General features: G+C 34.7%; 3 protein-coding genes across 3 annotated transcripts; all 3 read right to left on the bottom strand.

Annotated features, from left to right (window-relative positions):
* Positions 1-8,804: 8,804 nt before the first annotated feature.
* On the bottom strand, positions 8,805-12,566 carry LOC110706989 (receptor-like protein 12). Its single transcript, XM_021884998.1, has 2 exons — positions 9,082-12,566; positions 8,805-8,939 (listed from the first exon to the last, which is right to left on the bottom strand). The coding sequence occupies exon 1, from the start codon at positions 12,038-12,040 to the stop codon at positions 9,110-9,112; it is 2,931 nt and encodes a 976-aa protein (XP_021740690.1). The 5' UTR covers positions 12,041-12,566; the 3' UTR covers positions 8,805-8,939; positions 9,082-9,109.
* A 395-nt stretch (positions 12,567-12,961) lies between these two features.
* Positions 12,962-14,404, bottom strand: LOC110706790 (receptor-like protein 12). Its single transcript, XM_021884739.1, has one exon. The coding sequence runs from the start codon at positions 14,402-14,404 to the stop codon at positions 12,962-12,964; it is 1,443 nt and encodes a 480-aa protein (XP_021740431.1).
* Positions 14,405-14,416: 12 nt separating this feature from the next.
* LOC110706789 (probable leucine-rich repeat receptor-like protein kinase At1g35710) lies at positions 14,417-15,899 on the bottom strand. The gene is made up of 2 exons (XM_021884738.1): positions 15,614-15,899; positions 14,417-15,459 (listed from the first exon to the last, which is right to left on the bottom strand). Exons 1-2 carry the CDS (start codon positions 15,897-15,899, stop codon positions 14,417-14,419), a joined length of 1,329 nt encoding a protein of 442 aa, XP_021740430.1.
* Between the last annotated feature and the right edge of the window lie 2,535 nt (positions 15,900-18,434).

Below are 18,434 nucleotides of genomic sequence, written 5' to 3'. Positions count from 1 at the left end.
GAAAAACGAGTGAAATGTGAGCAAGTGAACTTATAATTTCAAATCCATTTAAAAAAGGGAATGGGGAGATAAAGTCGGAAAGAATTTAAATGAAAAGGGGAGAGAGAGAGAGAGAGAGAGAGATTATTAGTTAGTACTCTTAAAAGCCATTGAGTAGTTACATAAGAAAGAAAACGCATTATCATGCATTTCATGTTTACATATGCACAATTAAAAATACATATTTAATCAACGCACCAAATTAAAATTGAACTTAATCTATTGTTCAAAACCCTTAACTCTCTTTCCTAAAACAACACAAGAACATCCTATTATGGTAATTAGAAAACAAATTTGAAGATAAAAATTAATTAAGCTAATAAAACTTAAAATTATTATAAACCTATTAATTAAATCCTAATAAACATGTATCAAGAATTAGTGATTATTGTCATAAACCAAAGACGTTCAATTGCTAAAAAAAGTTCTTGAGAGTAGTAAGTCAATTTATTTCACCAAAACCACGCGTGTAGATTTGTCAAATTTGGTAGGGCCACGAATATTGAAAGATATGCCTTTGCATGTCTCATAATTTTTTGATAAGAATGTCATAAATAGCTATATATATCTCGAAAAAGAAAAGGAGGAAGGGAAAGGGGAAAGAAAGATTATTAGTACATAAATTAGTATGTACAATATTTAAAGATAATAACAGTACACAATAAATGTCATTTCACTAAATGCGTCAAACACTAAGATGCTATTACCGTTTACATGCGAGCCTAAGAACTACAACCGTTGAAATCGTACATAAAATGATTTATAGATAAATAACCAATAAATAAAATTTAATATATAAACATATGATATTTCTCATTCATTTTATACATTCCATATCGATTACAAACTCTAATTACTAAAATTTTCAATAGAAGAACCACTTGAAAATTTTCTACTTTAAATAGTCTAACAAACAAATATACAATACTTTTGTATATTTTACATTTAATCCATTTTACATAACTTTATCCCTTAATGGTGCATTTCCTTATAACTAATCCTTATTATCACAATCATTCTAAGACGAAGCTATTCGAAAAATATTTAGGTACTTGATGTGTATTTTGACGGTTTATATTTGATGGAAGGATTTGAGTGATTTTAATGGTGGAAATTTGAAAGATAGTCTTAGAAGGCAACGACTTCTAAGTTTGATTTTAGGAGTAACGATCCCAAAACCCTAGTTAACAACTAGTTTGAACCTTAACAAAGTTCTCTTCAAGCAAAAGCTCAATAATCTCAAATTATAATTCATAAAACATCCTGTTAAAATAATTGACATACAACTAGTATATATAGGAAAAATAAATCTATCCTACTTGCCCTGCAAGCAAACTAAATAAAAAGCCCTAATAATTAATTAATGAACCAAGAGAGCCCACTAATTAATTAACACAACTTTGGAAGCCCAAGGCCCCATAACTACTACTAAGAAAATAATAAAAACATTATTAAAAACTCACTTGTAAAACCCCTACTTTAAGAGTAAGGTAAAACCAAGAGAGTACCTAAATAAAGCAATAAAAATAGTTATAAGGAAGGGGACTCGATTCACATCATTCCCTCCCTCTTAAAAAAAAAACTTGCCCTCAAGTTTCGTTCGGAAGACAAGGTACCAAGTCACTAGCCCTCATAGTAGCGCAAATTCCCGCTCCAAGAAGTACTTGAAAAGTATCATAATTCTCCCTATGCACAATCTTGAAAGGTCCTTCCTCTAATGGTTCATTCTTACCTCTAGAATTATTAAAGATTTTTTGAGCATTTAAAGATAAGAAAACATACTCACCAATCTCAAAAGGGTGTTGGTTTCTCAATGACAACATATTAGCCCTTCTTTCCTTTTTGTTAAGTTTAGGCATAATCAACAACTCTCTAGCAGGAGCTTGAATAGGTGGCGCCTTAGGGGGTAAAGGATGTAATTGGACTCTCTTATCCCCAACCTTCACTGAATAAACATTTGTAACACCATTAAATAACACCCCTCGATCATATTGCCAAGGACGACCCAAGAGTATAGAACAAGCAGTCATAGGTAAAATATCACACCATACACTATCAGAATATGAACCCATGGAAAAGTTCACCAAAGCTTGCCTTTTAACTTGTAGTCCATCTCCATCATGTAACCAATTAAGCTTGTAAGGAGTAGGATGGTCCCTAGTAGAAAGATTCATAGTGTCAACCAACTTAGTAGATGCAACATTGGTGCACGATCCCGTATCTATAATCAACGAGCAACTCCTATCACCCACTTTGCATATAGTATGGAACAAATTTTCCCTTTGCTCATGTGTAGTAGGAGGAACAAAATTAGCATGCAAAACTCTCCTTAAGATACCGATATGGTGATGTTCAGGTTCAGGAGTAATCTTTTCTTGACCCTCAAACTCTTCAAAATCAAACTCTTCCTCTGTATTGAGCAAACATGTACTCTCCTTCTCTTTCTCTTCTTGGTCAAGATAAGCCAACAACATTCTATGTTCCTTCTTGGATACCGTCACTTTGTTACCACAATCTCTAGCAATGTGTCCCATGCCTTGACACTTGAAACAAACTTTTTTTGCCAATGCAGCTTGTTCGGGAGTAACAACAATCATCTTCCCTTCATTGTTTGAATTGTTAGAGTTGATATTCGAACCCTCACCATTAAAGAATGACTTCCTCTCCTTGAAATAAGAAATTTTCTTTTCTTTCTCCTGTTTCTCAAATCTCTCTGCCAACCTTAAGACATCATCAAAGAACACATAATTTGATGTTTCCACCTTGTGAGAAATCGAAGGTGTTAACCCTTTTATGTATCGTCCAATCTTCATCTCCTCTTTTTCCTGCAAATCACAAAGCATGCACAATTTCTCAAACTCTTTAGTGTATTCAGCGACACTAAGATTCTTTTGTTCAAGATGATTCAACTTCAAGAATTGATCTTGGATAAATTCTCGTGGTAGGAACCGTTTCCTTAATTGTCTCTTCAACTCGTTCCAAGTATTAATTCGTGGCTCATCTTCTCTCAATCTCTTGGCACGTAAATTCTCAAACCATAGAGAAGCATATCTCGTCAGTTTTAGGTTTGCAACCTTGTAGGCTTTTTGCTCATCAAAACCTTTATAATCAAAGACCTTTTCCATCTGACGAACCCAATCTAAAAAGTCTTCGGCATCCCCATCACCTGTAAATTCCGGAAGTTCCAACAACTTCAAATCTCGATCATTGTCAATTGGAAAATTTCTCATGATTCCCCTAGGTTGTTCGTTGTTGATTATTCTTCCTTCCCCAATCACTTGAGTAGACAAAGTTTCAACCCTTTGATTGGTTTGAGCAATTTCTTGTGTACTCTTCTCAATTTTCTCATTCATTCGTTCAAGACTCGCATTAAAATTTCTCATCATATCAACAAGCATAATATCAAGATCTTCCTTTGTTAAAGTACTCATGATGTCGAAATAATTTTCAGCAAATTATTCCTCCGTATTTTAAGACAAAAACCTCAAATTAGTCTAACAAAACCTTTATAATAATTTGGACAAGGAATAACAACTCTCGCGCAACACTCTAATTTTGTATTAGCAGGGGATTCTTTTTTTTTTTTTTAAATAATTCATCAATACCTAAAATTTATTTGTGTGTATCTGTGTACCGAAATATGAATGCACAAAAGTATTAGTTGCACTATCTCCACCAACTTGATGATTTGCAGCAAGTAAATCAAGAAATTAATATGCACTAAGAGACAAATTCACCAACTAAAACTCTAGAATTACGTACCTCTAGTACTACGTAATGCTTACTTCCAGATTCGAAGACAAAGTACACTACCGTAATCTAATTGCAAATCACCCGTAATACTTGAAAAGCAACCAAAAATTGTTCTAATTACCAAGATCATGTAAGTCGTGAGGGCTCACAAACCTAAGCTCTTGATACCAATTTGATGTGTATTTTGACGGTTTATATTTGATGGAAGGATTTGAGTGATTTTAATGGTGGAAATTTGAAAGATAGTCTTAGAAGGCAACGACTTCTAAGTTTGATTTTAGGAGTAACGATCCCAAAACCCTAGTTAACAACTAGTTTGAACCTTAACAAAGTTCTCTTCAAGCAAAAGCTCAATAATCTCAAATTATAATTCATAAAACATCCTGTTAAAATAATTGACATACAACTAGTATATATAGGAAAAATAAATCTATCCTACTTGCCCTGCAAGCAAACTAAATAAAAAGCCCTAATAATTAATTAATGAACCAAGAGAGCCCACTAATTAATTAACACAACTTTGGAAGCCCAAGGCCCCATAACTACTACTAAGAAAATAATAAAAACATTATTAAAAACTCACTTGTAAAACCCCTACTTTAAGAGTAAGGTAAAACCAAGAGAGTACCTAAATAAAGCAATAAAAATAGTTATAAGGAAGGGGACTCGATTCACATCAGTACTCCTCAATAGGAAACTATTTTGCGTTCTACAATAATGTCTAAAACAATAATATATTTTTTTTAAGAATCTTTAAATTATCAAATTCTAGATAACTTCACTTATAACAATTGTTTTTCCATAGATATTTCCCCATAGAAACTTTATCACTACTCCTTCTCAGTACTTATAAATTCATGCATCCTTGCTATTACAAAACCCGAACACAACCACGAATATCACAACAACCGAACACATCCACGAATTTTGCTTATCTTGCCGTCGGGGGGGGGGGGGGCACGCGGGCGCGTGCTCCAACGACTAGTTTGTTTAAACATGGTAAATTTGTTTGATAAAAAATATTATCGAGTTGCTCACGAGCTTGCATATTGAGTCGAGTTAGAGTAGGGGTGTTCATAAATTGGTCCGGACCGAAAAAATGGACCGGACCACCCCGCTAGTTTTCGGGTCTTGAAATTCATTTTTCCGGTCTCCGGTCCGGTCCGAACTAGGGGTGAGCAAACCGCGTACCCGGTCAAATTTTTAGGAACCGGACCCGGAATTGGTTGGTACCGGGTCCTAAAATTTGGAATTGGAATTGGAACTACCTCAACCGGGTCCTAAACTGTAGGAATTGGAATTGAAACCGCCGGGTATCGTGTCTGTTCCGGGTACCCACTTATGTACATAATTATTAAATTTTAATACAAATTTAATACTTATTTTGATCCATTTTCATTTTTAGCGTTTAATACTTATATTTATATATGCATGATAGCGTGAAACTATTTTATTTAGGTTAGATATTAATAATATGTTTTTTTTTATTTATTTTACTAATTAGATACATTTAACATATTTTTTTTAAGACAAAAATATATTTAGTTTAATATATATTGGGTAACCGGGTACCCAATCGGTTCCGGGTCAAAAAAATTGGGATTTGGAATTGGAACCGGTTGCAACCAGTTCCTAAATTTATTGCCCAGAATTGGAACTACCGGGTCTAATTCTAGATTCGGACCCGCCAGTGCCTAACCGGTTCCAATTTCAATTCCGGGTACCCAAAATTTTTGCTCACCCCTAGTCCGAACCAAAACCCTATAAAAACCGATCTTGAACCGGACCTTTTTTTTATTAAAAATATGTATGAAACCTTAAATAATAGTTAAAATTATCCTTAATAAGCTTAGAAAACTTTAATTCTATAAGTTTTTTTGTACTAAACATACAAAAAAAAAACGCAAAAATATAGTTTTTCCTTTACTTTTTTTTGTATTTTCCATAACTTTATTAAAAAAATTAGTATTCTTTTTAAAAAAATTCTTAAACCGGTCCAAAGCGGTCTGGTCCGTGTTTTAATCGGTCCGGTCTTGACCGATAAACAGCGCTAAGTTAGAGCTTGCTCAACTCATGCTCATTAATATCTTGAGTTGAGTTTTTACCGAGTCAAGTTGCCCACGAGCTGATCAACTCGATTAAGTGACTAACACCCCCTACCTTAGACAATTAGCGCAAAACACGAATTAATATCATATCAAATCACATTACTCTCCTAATCCTTTCATATAAGTTTAGATGACATAAGCAAAATTAATGTAAAATGAAGGCAAATTTGATAATTACCACCATTTATCGTAGAATTCGAGGGAGGAGAGAGGGAAAGAGAAGGACAACGCGAAATTGGGCCCCATAATGACATCATTCGTCAAACAGGTGGGAATTTAAAAAGTTTTGGAAAAAATTAGGTGGTAATATTAAAAAAAAATAAATTAAGGTGGTAATTATCAAATTTTCTTAAATTAAACAAAAAAAAAAAGATTTTGAAAAAATAGAAAAAAAAAAAAACGACGAACAAGTTGATTTATTCTTCTTTTAAGTCTTCTCCATATCAACAGCAGACTGCAGACCAGTGTTCAAAATTTGCCTGATTTCTCCCCTTCATGAAAATGAAAGAGGTACTGTATATACTATCTCTTACCTTCAATTTTTTATTGCTTTTTTGTTATTGAATTATACTGTATATACAAGAATGAATATATCTCTCATAATTAAAATTCGTATCTTTCTCATATTTTTGTTCAATTTAACATGTACTTGTATATAAAATAATCCGCATTTGCTTTTTTTAATTGCAATTGATTTAATCAATATATTAATCCATTGAAAATGTTGCAATTTGCAAAAGGTATAAATTTGTTAATAATATACGAATTTATTTGCTTGAACATTGCCGAAATTATATGGGATAATATAGGTTATAGAGATTTTATTATTTAATTATAGAAGTACCAAAAAAAAAAAAAAAAAAAATCTATGTGTTGAGATGATTGCTTGGAGGTATAGTTCTCATCAGCCGGTTGCAAAATTAATTCCGACGATTTTGTAAGGATTTTGCTCATTTTAGTGTAGCTAGTTTATGTGAATTGGTAAGAACTCTAATAGGTGGATTTCGTTGATTTTGTAAGGATTGTAATTTGATTAGTGTTTGTTGAATGGTGAGAGCTTGAATAGATAGGTTTTGACGATTTCGTAAGAGTTTTAATGTGACTAATTATGATTTTGTGTGGTTACTTATTGGTTAGACCTTGTTGATCAGGGTTTTAATGTACTTCTTGTTGGAAATTTGCTGCTGATATTGATTTTAGAGAATTCAAGAACTCGAATTTGGAGTTTTCCATGGGTAAAGAAGTAGTTTGAGTCTGAACTGACATATTTAGGTTTGGAAGAGCATATCTAATTGATGTTAAACATTTACGGTATCATTTAGTGTTCACTTTTAGATTGAGAACTTATGATTTTACCATAGGTTGTGCTGCTGTGGTACCATTCCTTGCAATTGGTTCTCACTCAAGTTGATGTTAAATTGAGTGACATTGTGCCTTAGGTTGATATTGATCAGAGTCTAATGATCTCGTTATCTAGTTATGTCATTGTTTTTACTGTCAGAAAACCATATAAACTGGTTTAAAACTATAGAGTAATTTATCCAGGGGGAAATGAATAATCATGTAGGTAGACTTGCTGCTCTTAAGTTCATCAATCTGTTCAAGAGATTGTTTGTTACACACAGATCACTAGAATTCATAAGACTTGTAACTGGTTTGTCTGTTAGATATGTTCAAATGATGGTGCATTGTATAAACTATAAAGTGAAATGATAAAGTTTCCAACCGAAAGCTGAGGGAATTTAGTTCAGAGAGTTAGGCTATCCTTAAAACTTTTTTTTTTTTAATTTGCTTTGAACAAGATTGATAACCTAATGAAGGAATGGTAAGTAATGAATTTGGGTATAATTGACAATCTAATGAAGGATTCCCGATACCTAGCTCTTAATAGGCCGCGGGGTGCCAATTTTATTATTGGAGCAGCTGTAGCTAAGTGTCGAAATCTTTGAAAATGGTCTAATTTCGTGTATTATATATATACCTGGAATTTTTGCCCTCTAGAAAATATTTTTGGACCCGATAAGATTATGCATCAAGGTGCTTCACATGGTTCTCTAAGGGTCTCGGAAGACCTATTTGGTGCTCGAAACCATATCATTGATGCCATGACCCACCCTTTGTTTTCATGTTTGAAGATGCATTACTTGGTTTTGTTGCCTTGGCTTGTGTTGTTTTGCCTAGCCTTGACCCAAAGGCAAGCCAAGAATTAGGGAATTTATGTTAGGTAGAAAGTTTGTTCTTATTAAACTAGTTTCAAAGTTGCTTGTAAGAGTTGTAATAAGATTGTTTCGTATTAAATAGATATTTAAGAATTGACTGAACTTAGAAGAATTATGTGAGAAAAATAGTCCTCAGAAGCAAAGTTAAAGCATTTGTGATGGTAGAGGTCTAGAGGAAGAATTGACTACTGCCACACTCAATGCTACCTGTGCAGCAGTACAAAGATTAACCATAGTTAGGCTTTCCAAAGGTAAATTGCACACGAGCTCACTGAGTTGAAGCCTAGATAACCATTAGTATGGTTTCATAAACTTCAATGTGCTCTGTTTTTTCTTCTCTCAAAACTGATTTGGAGCTACAAAGTTAAAACAATATTCATGCGACTAATGCTCTTGGTAGTTAAACCTTTTTTCTGAAAAAGAAGAAACCCCTACTGCATTTGTATGGTTACTAAATTTGTTCATGCATTTAGTACTTGATTCTTCTATGGATTAGCTTTCCTTCATGGTATTTCTTCCTTCGATATCTCGTATTTATGGTATTTCTTCCTTCATAAGTAATAGTATACCCTATACCATACAGTTATACAAGCTTTAAATGTTACACAAGGTCATGCTCAGCTTTAAGTTTGGTTAATCCCTGGCTAAAAGGTCCCTCTGACTTTTATTTTTCCTTACTTTATATGGAGTACTTTGTATATAATATGGAAATACAATAGTTTAAGCTAATCTATTACATGATCTTTTGCAGCGATGAATATACGAGCATATGCATCCTGGGATAGCTTCTCTCATTCTCCAGTTGGCAAGGTATTGTAGCCTGCAGTAATGGCAAATGATCAAATTTTCATTACTTTTAAAAATCTTAAGTTAACAAATAGTTTGAAATTATGATGATACTTCTGCTTGCATTAGAAAGTAAATTTAATAGATCGGAAACTCATGATTATGAATAGTCATACCTCTTTATATATCAGTTCATCATTCTCTTCAATTCCTTGCTCTTCTTGCTCGTCTTCCAAATAGCTTCCCAGAAAATTGAATAGTTGCCAGCTCCATCCTATGAGCTAATTTAGCTAGCCAAAAGGGTTTTCCAACTGATAACATATAGTATCCCCAAGCCATCCCCACCACCGTACCAAAACCATATCCAATCAGGATGATTTTCCATTCTGACAACATGCCTCCATCTTCAATATCATCATCATCATTTGTTTCGGTAACTGAAGGATCTAACTTCGGCCTGTTATCTTCTCCACAATCTGGCAATGGTAATCCACATAATCCAGGATTACCCATGTATGATTCTGCTGGAAATGTGTCAAAATTGTTTCCATGAGGTATGGGACCCACTAGGTTGTTCATTGATACATCGAAGACTCCCATAAATGTCAAACTCACCAATTCCTGAGGAATTTCCCCAATAAGCATGTTGAAAGAAAGGTCCAAGGAGTCGAGCAACTTCAAATTGCTGATTGTTGGAGGGATTGGCCCTGTGAGCCTGTTGTGTGAGAGGTTAAGGCCCCGAATCAAGACCAACTGACCAATACAATCGGGAATTTCTCCTTCAAATGCATTGGATGAAAGATCAAAAGCCACAAGGGTAGTGATGATCTTCTCATACTTAGTCTGCAAACCTTTGAATGCTAGCATAATTGAGTACTTGTAACCGATACCTCCCATATACTGTAAAACCCCAGAGGGCTCACTGGTATTAATCATTGCGTTGAAATTTTTTATGTATGTTGCTGGCAATCTTCCGCTGAATTTATTACTGGAGAGGTCGAGAATCTGGACCAGAGAAAATGGATGTGCTACCTTTGAGCCTTTGATATGACCACGGAAACTATTTGAATGTAAGTCTAGTACTTTCAGGCTTGGGAGAGTATCCAACCATGAGGGAAATGTATCATTAAATTTGTTGTTTGCAACACTAAGAAATTCTAGGCTTGTACAGCGTGCCATATCTTGTGGTAGCAACCCTTGCAATTGATTGTCACTAAAGTCTAGATATTTCAATGTATACTCACCATCACATGTTCCCCAGTATGCAGGTAGAGTGCCATGGAAGCTGTTCGACCTCATATTCAATATAACAAGTGAATTGCTAAAGTTTCCCAAACAACGAGGAATTTCTCCTTCCAATCTGTTGCTTGATACATCCAGGAGATTAAGGTATTTCAGGTTACAAATTGATTCATCAATGGGGCCTGTGAAACTATTATCTGAAGCAGAAAATGAAATAATGGTGGAAGATGCTTTTGGAAGTGGAAGTGGTCCTTTTAGAGTGTTAAAGGAGAGGTCAATGTCCTGTAAGCTCTCCCAAGGAAGATGTTCTAAACCTCCAGAAAGCGAGTTATGTGAAAGATCCATATTTGATATCTCTGCTAAGTTTTGAAGCCACTTGGGTACGTCGCCATGAATGTTGTTTCTGGACAAGTATAAGGATTTAAGTTTTAGCTGGTCTTTTAGGAAACCAGGAAACTCACCTGTGTTGCAAGAGGAGAGACCTAGGAAAGTTAGGTTAGGCCAGGCAGTGGTTGAACCATTGTTTGTGACAGTGATACTTGTATTCACTGAGAGTTTGTTATCTGTTAAGCTGAGTAACTGGAGTTTGTGGAGACCAGTCAACAAATCTAGCTGCACCACGCCACTCAAGTTATTGGATGAGATATCGAAATGCTCAAGGTGTACAAATTGTGAAATCCATTGTGGGAATGATCCTTCTAATTTGTTACCCTCCAATTCCAATTCTTGTAACTGTGGCTCTTTACTGTTGTTAAAAACTTCACTAGGCAGACTAGTGAATTGATTAGTGACGAGGCTTAAACTTTTCAGGGATGGTAGACTGAACATCCATGGTGGTATTCTTTCCTCGAGGAAATTGAAATCTAGATTTAGATAGTAAAGACTTGATAATTTGCTTGTATTGATTGAAGAAGGGAGGTTACCTCTGAAATGATTATTCTGTAAGTCGATCTTCTCTGTGGTGTTCCACACCCATTTTGGAATTTCCCCATCAAAGAAGCAGCCAGAGAAAGATAGTTCCCTCAGATGATGAGATTGACCAAGGGAGGAGGGTAATTTTCCCCTGAAAGTGACTTCAGTAAGATCCATGACTTCGAAAGGGCTGCTCCAATTGTACATCTCTAAGATACTTGACTGAAGAGGCCAATTATTACCAATATCAAGTACTCTCAGATGTGGTAAGTTGAAAATTTTAATTGGCAATTCTCCTTGCAAATTGGTTTCATGAAGCTTAAGTGATCTTAAGGATGTGAGGTTCACTATTGACTGTGGCAATGCTGAATTGATGTTCACATTGCTGAGATGAAGCTCCCTTAGCTCCGTCAGGTTGTCAATAATTTTCTTGAATATTGGAAGTTCTAGATCAACAAAATTATTGGTAAGATCAAGAGAGTTTAGTTGAGCAAGATGGGCGATCTGAGCAGGAATTTTCCCAGCAAAACGGGAGCTGGAAAGGTTAAGGTGTTCCAACAGTGGAAACCTGCCAAATTGAGGTGTTATACTGGAGTCGTTGAAATCATTAAAGGCTAGATTAAGGCTTTTGAGATGATTGAGGAGGAAGAGGCTACTATTAGAGTCAATGCTTCCACTAAGTTTGCTGCAACTAAGATCAAGCCCAATGACATGATGCGTTCGTGGATGACATGCAACACCTTCCCATTCGCAACAGTTGCCATCTTTATTCCATGTTGATGTCTTTGATTTGGCATTTGGACAATTATCGGATTCAGGCTCAAGGGTGAAGGAAGTTTTAAAGCCAAGCAATGCAACTCTTTCTTCATCATGGTACTGCTCGGATGATAAAGATCTATGGTAAGATGATGAATACGCAACTCTAGCGTTCAAATTAAAAAATAAGATTAAGCAGAGACACCATTTAAGCATAGGAAACATGGCTTCTGGTTTGGTAAATTTTATTAGGGAACAAATATCAAATGCAATGGAGTCTCAGCTGAAATTGCAATTTTTTATTCATAAATGCAAAGAGTAGTTAGCTGTTATTATTTTAATTTTCTTAGGAAATGTATTTCTACACATCATAATATTTCGTTTTTAAATTTCTATACTAATTTCAAAGAGTAGTTAGCTGTTAACATCCTAATTTTCTGAGGACATGTTATTCAACACATCATAGAATTTCGTTTTCAAAGTTCTATATTATCTAGCTATCCTCACTTGTTCATTATTACGCGGAAATAGCCATTTGCTTGCTCAAAACTATTCACTGTTCTTACTACGTAACACTCTTTCTTATCGTTACAAAAATTATTCAGAACATTCTAAAAGATACATGTGAATGTAAATTCCAGGTAGTGCTGAGTTTACACTACTGATGTATGAAACAAAAGTTATATACTTTGCTGTAATTATGTCTGTGTGTTCTTGCAACTTGGAATTTATTTATGATGTAATCAATCATGAACAGGACGAGCAGCCCCTAGAAGGCAAGTCTTATATAACCAGAATCTTAGCTTAACAACAGCAGCCGAGCTGAAGCTGCTTGACACACCAAGCAAGAGGATTCAAGTTGATTCGGTAATTCAAAGGTTACTCCTTTTTTTAGTTTATTAAACTTTGTATTTATAAAACATTGTGCACAAAATTTAATGGAACTTATAATTGAAATGATGAAGACTTGTAAAAAATTCTTTGCTGCAAATTTTTAGATGATAATAAAGTTATGCTTATGATAAACCATTACATTCCATCCAACTTAGATAAATCTAATGTATACATACTTGATTTTCTTAGATGCTTTCCGCTTTGAGAAATTTCAGCAACTAGATGGAGGAAAGTCATACATGTCACTTGAATTTAGTTCCTTCCTGTTCTTGCTCTTGCTCCCGCTCTTCTTCCCGCTCTACCAAATCGCTTGTACCGAAATTCAAGCAAAGCCAATTCCATTTTGTCAGTTAATCTGATAAACCAAAAGGGTTTTCCCACTGACAACATATAATATCCCCAAGCCAAGCCAACTACTACACCACTGCTAAAGCCCATCAGTACGATTTCCCACTCTGGCAATATGCTCCAATAATCTCTAGAATCATCCTGGTCATCTCTGGTGTTGTTAAAAACTGGCGTGTCACTTCCTCCACACTTAGGCAATGGCTGTCCGCATAAGCCAGGATTCAACCTGTATGAATCAGCTGAGAACGTACCAAAGTTCTTCCCTTGAGGTATAGGCCCCTCCAGTAGGTTTTGCGAAACATTGAAGACCCCAAGAAATGTCAAACTAACAAGTTCTTGTGGGATACGACCAGTGAGCATGTTGGACGAAAGGTCCAAGCAGTCAAGCAAGGACAACATCCCGATGGATGGAGGGATGTGCCCAGTAAGGCGGTTATATGAAAGATTAAGGCCTCGCAATGACACCAAGTGCCCTATGGAATCTGGAATCTCTCCCTCGAAGCTATTTTTCGACATATCAAAAGTTGCCATTGTGGTGATGATCTTTTCATATTTTTGTACATTCCCATTGAATGTTAATGTGATGGAGTACGAGTACGGCGAGTACCAGTACGAGAAGTTATTGGATCTCATGTACTGTGGACGACCAGGAGTTGGCACATTCATCTCCATCATGGCTCTGAAATTTTGTATGTATGTTGCTGGCAATTTTCCAGAAAAGTTGTTATTTGAGAGGTCGAGAATTTGCAGCTCTGGAAATAGTTGATCATGCTTTGTCGAAGTAATTAGAGGACCGTGGAAGTTATTGTAGCGTAGATTGAGAACTTGCAGCCGCGGGAGGCTGTCTAGCCATGATGGAAATGTTCCCTCTAACTTGTTATTCCCGAGATACAGAACATTTAAGCTTTTACACCGTGACAGAGAATTTGGCACCACCCCTTCCGATTGATTGTCACTTAAGTCTAGATACTCCAATGAATCACACTCTGAGAATTTTGTTGGTATGATGCCATTGAGTTTATTCATTTGAAGATTCAAAGCCATGAGCCTACTGTTACTATTTACCAAACAATGAGGAATTTCTCCGATTAAAGTGTCGTTTGATAAATCAATGATGGTGATTAGAGTCAAATTACAAAAGGATGGATTAATGGTGCCATTTAGTCTGTTGTTTGACACAATTAATGTCTGAAGCCATAGATTTGTCGGCAAAACCGGAAGAGGCTCTTGTAACTTATTGGATGAAAGGTCGACATAGAACAATTTCTTCCAAGGGAGATACTTTAGACCATGTGTTAGATAATTATTAGAAAGGGTGTAAGCGTAAAGACGGATAAGGTTCAGCATGACTAATGTTGACTATCCATCTAGGAAGCTCACCTCGGATTTGTTATTGTCAAGATATAACATCTCGAGTCTTTCTTGGTTTCCCAAGTAAGGAAATTCACTAATATTGCAAGAAGAGAGTCCCAAATATGATAATTTGGACAACATTGTGGAGGAGTTGAGCTTAGTAGACACTGATAAACTATTTAAAGATAAACTAAGAGTATCTAGATTTTCAAACACAGAAAACATATTGAGATGGACATTACCAATAAAGTTATTGCTCGACAAGTCAAGGTTTGCGAGAGTAGAGAGATTAAAAAACGATTTGGGAATTTGTCCAGTAATCTTGTTGTTTCTTAAAGAAAGTAGTTGCAAGGAATTGCTACCATTACCAGAAACATCACTCAATGAACCACTAAATTGGTTGATTTGGAGACATAAGTTTATTAATGAAGGAAGCTGGAAAGGCCAAGATGGTATGGTTCCGGTAAGCATGTTGTGTTTAAGGTAGAGGCTGGAAAGATTAGAGAGCGTATGAATGTTTAGCGATGAAGGCAGACCACCAGTGAGAAAATTATTTGAGAGTGAGATTTGGTTAGTGACATTCCAAACCCATGGTGGTATAGGACCATGAACACCACAACCCCTTAGATTCAAGTAGCTTGGGCTAGTTTGGTTTATGGAGTATGGCAATTGCCCGGAGAATTTTGTATAATCAAGTCCTAGGTATATCAAAGGGCTGCTCCAACTACCTAACTTTGTGACGAGGTCGCTATTTCCCTCTAAATGAAGTGTTTGCAAGTATGGAAAATCAAGAATGTCAGAAGAAAATTTCCCCTGTAAACCACATCTAGATAGGTCTAAATACATTAAGGAAGACAAGTTTACCAAAGATGCGGGGAAATTTGAATTGATGAAGACGGAACCAAGATCAAGATATGACAAGGATGTTAAGTTTTCAATGATACTATTGGCATCAGGCATTTCAAGCCAATAATCATCATCAGTCTCCAAATTTCCAAAAAAAGTCAAGTGATTCAAGTTTTCGTAGTTTGGATATCTGGTGAGGCACCCTGCCTTGGAAATATGATTCAGAGAGGTTAAGCAAGGATAAGTGAGAGAAATCTCCAAAATTAGGAGGAATTAAGGAATCAGAAAAATCATTGTTGTTTAATGAAAGGTATTTGAGATAATGAAGTTGGAAGAGGGTGCTATTCGACTCTATACTTCCACTAAGTTGGGAGCAGCCAAGGTCAAGGCCAATAACATGACTGGTTAATGAATCACAAGTGATCCCATCCCATTGACAACAGTCGATGCTATTATTCCATGACATTGTTTTCGCTCTACTGATAGTGCACCTAAAAGAGGCAGTAGGGTCAATTGACATAGAATTTGAGAAGCCAAGCAAGGCAGAACGTTCATCGCTACGACAAGTGGGATAACACGAAGTGACTACCAGATTGAGGATCAGGCAGAGTAGAGTGACAACAATTCCTAAGAGGTATTGCATGGCTACTAAAAAAAAAATTGTTAATTGTAGAAACTTGGTGGTTTTTAGACTAAAGTAAGAATGGGTTATAGGACTTATAGCTACGGAATTAAAGGATTATGTCCTATTTAAAGAGCGGAATAAGATTAACAAATTAAGTGTACAAGAAAAAATGTTAGCCCGTCCAATACTGCATTATTGGTACTATTGCACAGCAAGAAGTTGACGACCTTAAGAGTCACTAAGGAAAGATACTAGACAATTTTAACTAGTGGGCTTAAGCACGGTAGTCTAATAAAAAGGAAACTCAAATACATTGTTTTTATTTCTGAGACACAAGCAAATTACAATTTATTATCAGGGTGTGAGATTTGAACTTGTGACGTATCGTATATAGTTGTCCAATTCTAATTATTAGATCAAGACCTTATTGAGTCATTGGTAAATATTTCGTAATATTACATCATTATATACGGAGTATTAATTTGGGATGAGATGTGAATGATCAATTAGTTTAGTAAATTAAAGTCATAAGGGTGATACTCAAAATATAATATCAAATCACATCTACATCATTTGTTTTTTTTGTGACTTCAATTTTTTTTTTTTTTTTTTTTTTTTTTTTTTTTTTGTGGGGATGACAATATCACATGTTTTGCCCTCAAGCTGAGCCTATCACTTTTTTTCCTCTGCTTTTAATTTCATTGGATATACATAAATTTAATAATCTTTGTCAAATGATTTTCTTGTAAGCTTACATAAGGCAATTATAACTTTGTTATTAGATTAAATTATGCTTAATTTTGTTATTAATTATGTGATTTTGCCGTCTATATAAGGGTCAATAACTTGATGAATGTCTATAATCAAGTGACCTGACAATCCGATCATTATGATGTTACTCAATATTCATCACTTCATCTGTTCATCAGTACTACTTTGTATAATAATGGACATCACACATAATTTAATTGATTATTCAAACTTTTAAAGTCATCCACATCTTTTGTAGACTCTCAAGTCATCGTTAAAGCTATTTATGTGGCTGATAGTGTCATAGTACGTAGTATATGAAAGTATGAAACATAAAATGACGACAAATTTTACTATCCTTCTTAACGTTTGAGCAACGTTAGTACGAGTAGGAATCTTGATAATAAAGCGTACGGTCGATATTTAATAAGTACAGTAATCACTTAGCTAGTTAGCCCGTTTAATACGTTAGTTGATGAAGACTTATGTGAAAACTTTGACTTGTGTACTTATTTGTTTATTTTATATTGTTATGTTTTCATTGGCTTAAAATTAATTGTATTCTATGCGAGGCTTGCTTTAAAATTTTTAATGTAATTATTCTAATTTATCAAAATCTACTTCAAAATTTTTTTTTTTTTTTACAAATAAACAAATATTCCTATTTAACTACTCAGGGCGCTAGATAAATGCTAATTGTAAAATTGGCCTAGCGCAATTTTGAAAATTTGGATCCAAAAATTATTTTTGTAAAGACATAAATATGAATTCTCTTACCTAAAATAGCTTTGCTAAATTATTAATTTTATGATTAAATTGAATATTAGATTACATACTGATCAATTTAGTATTCTCTTTATTTCGTATAAGTAAAAATTAAATTTTGGATCCTTTTATTTAGAGGTCCTATGCAATCAATCACCTTACACATGATCATAACTGTCACTGTACCTACTCCCAAAACATTTCCAACAGATATAGAACGGAGGGAGTACGCTATAATTGACCACTTCTACTAATTAGATTCGCTTAAGGATAGTTTAGTCCACTGGAGTGTTGTTCGGGTCAAGATTTTAAAATGGTTTTTATGGCACATGTCATAATTTCGTATTCACCGTACACTTACCTTTTTTTTTCCTTGCTATTTATTGATCTGTTCATAACTGACTCGATACTATCCAATAAAAGATGATCCTTTAACCCGTATGACCCTGACTCAACCCATCCAACCCAATAATGAAGTCCATTGTTGAAGCTTGACTCCATTAACTTATACCTTTCACATCTTTTCCACGAATTTTGGTGATAATCCGACTAACTAAAAGTCACAAAGAGGCCTGTCAAATAAGAACATGAGTCACTGTCCATGTTCTTGTAAAAAGGCCCAATGTTCTAATAGCAATATAGCATATCATTCTTTTAGTTTTATAGCATTGCCCCGCCATAAACATCCCTTCATATGCACACAAAAGCAAGTACCACAAAATAATATGCACACATATAATTGAACCCGGGTTCATTAGAACTAGAATAAGAAGTCATACCATCTTTGCTATCTAATACTTTTGCTTATTTATTCCTCTTAAATATAGTAAATATAGGCCAAGATTTTTTTTTTTCAAATTATTTTCTTAAACTAAATATATAAGAAAAGTATTTAGGATCATCATTTATTAAAAAAGAAAAAGAAAAATAAAACTGTAATACGAAATTAAGAATATTTAACGATAGTCCCGAGGCAACGCCATCATTTATTAAAAAAAAAAGAAAAAAAAAATTGTAATACGAAGTTAAGAATATTTA

This window comes from Chenopodium quinoa, unplaced genomic scaffold, assembly GCF_001683475.1.
Source record: "Chenopodium quinoa cultivar QQ74 unplaced genomic scaffold, ASM168347v1, whole genome shotgun sequence".
NCBI lineage: Eukaryota > Viridiplantae > Streptophyta > Magnoliopsida > Caryophyllales > Amaranthaceae > Chenopodium > Chenopodium quinoa.
The sequence above is the reverse complement of the archived record's forward strand: the minus strand, read 5'-3'. Positions and strand labels throughout refer to the sequence as shown.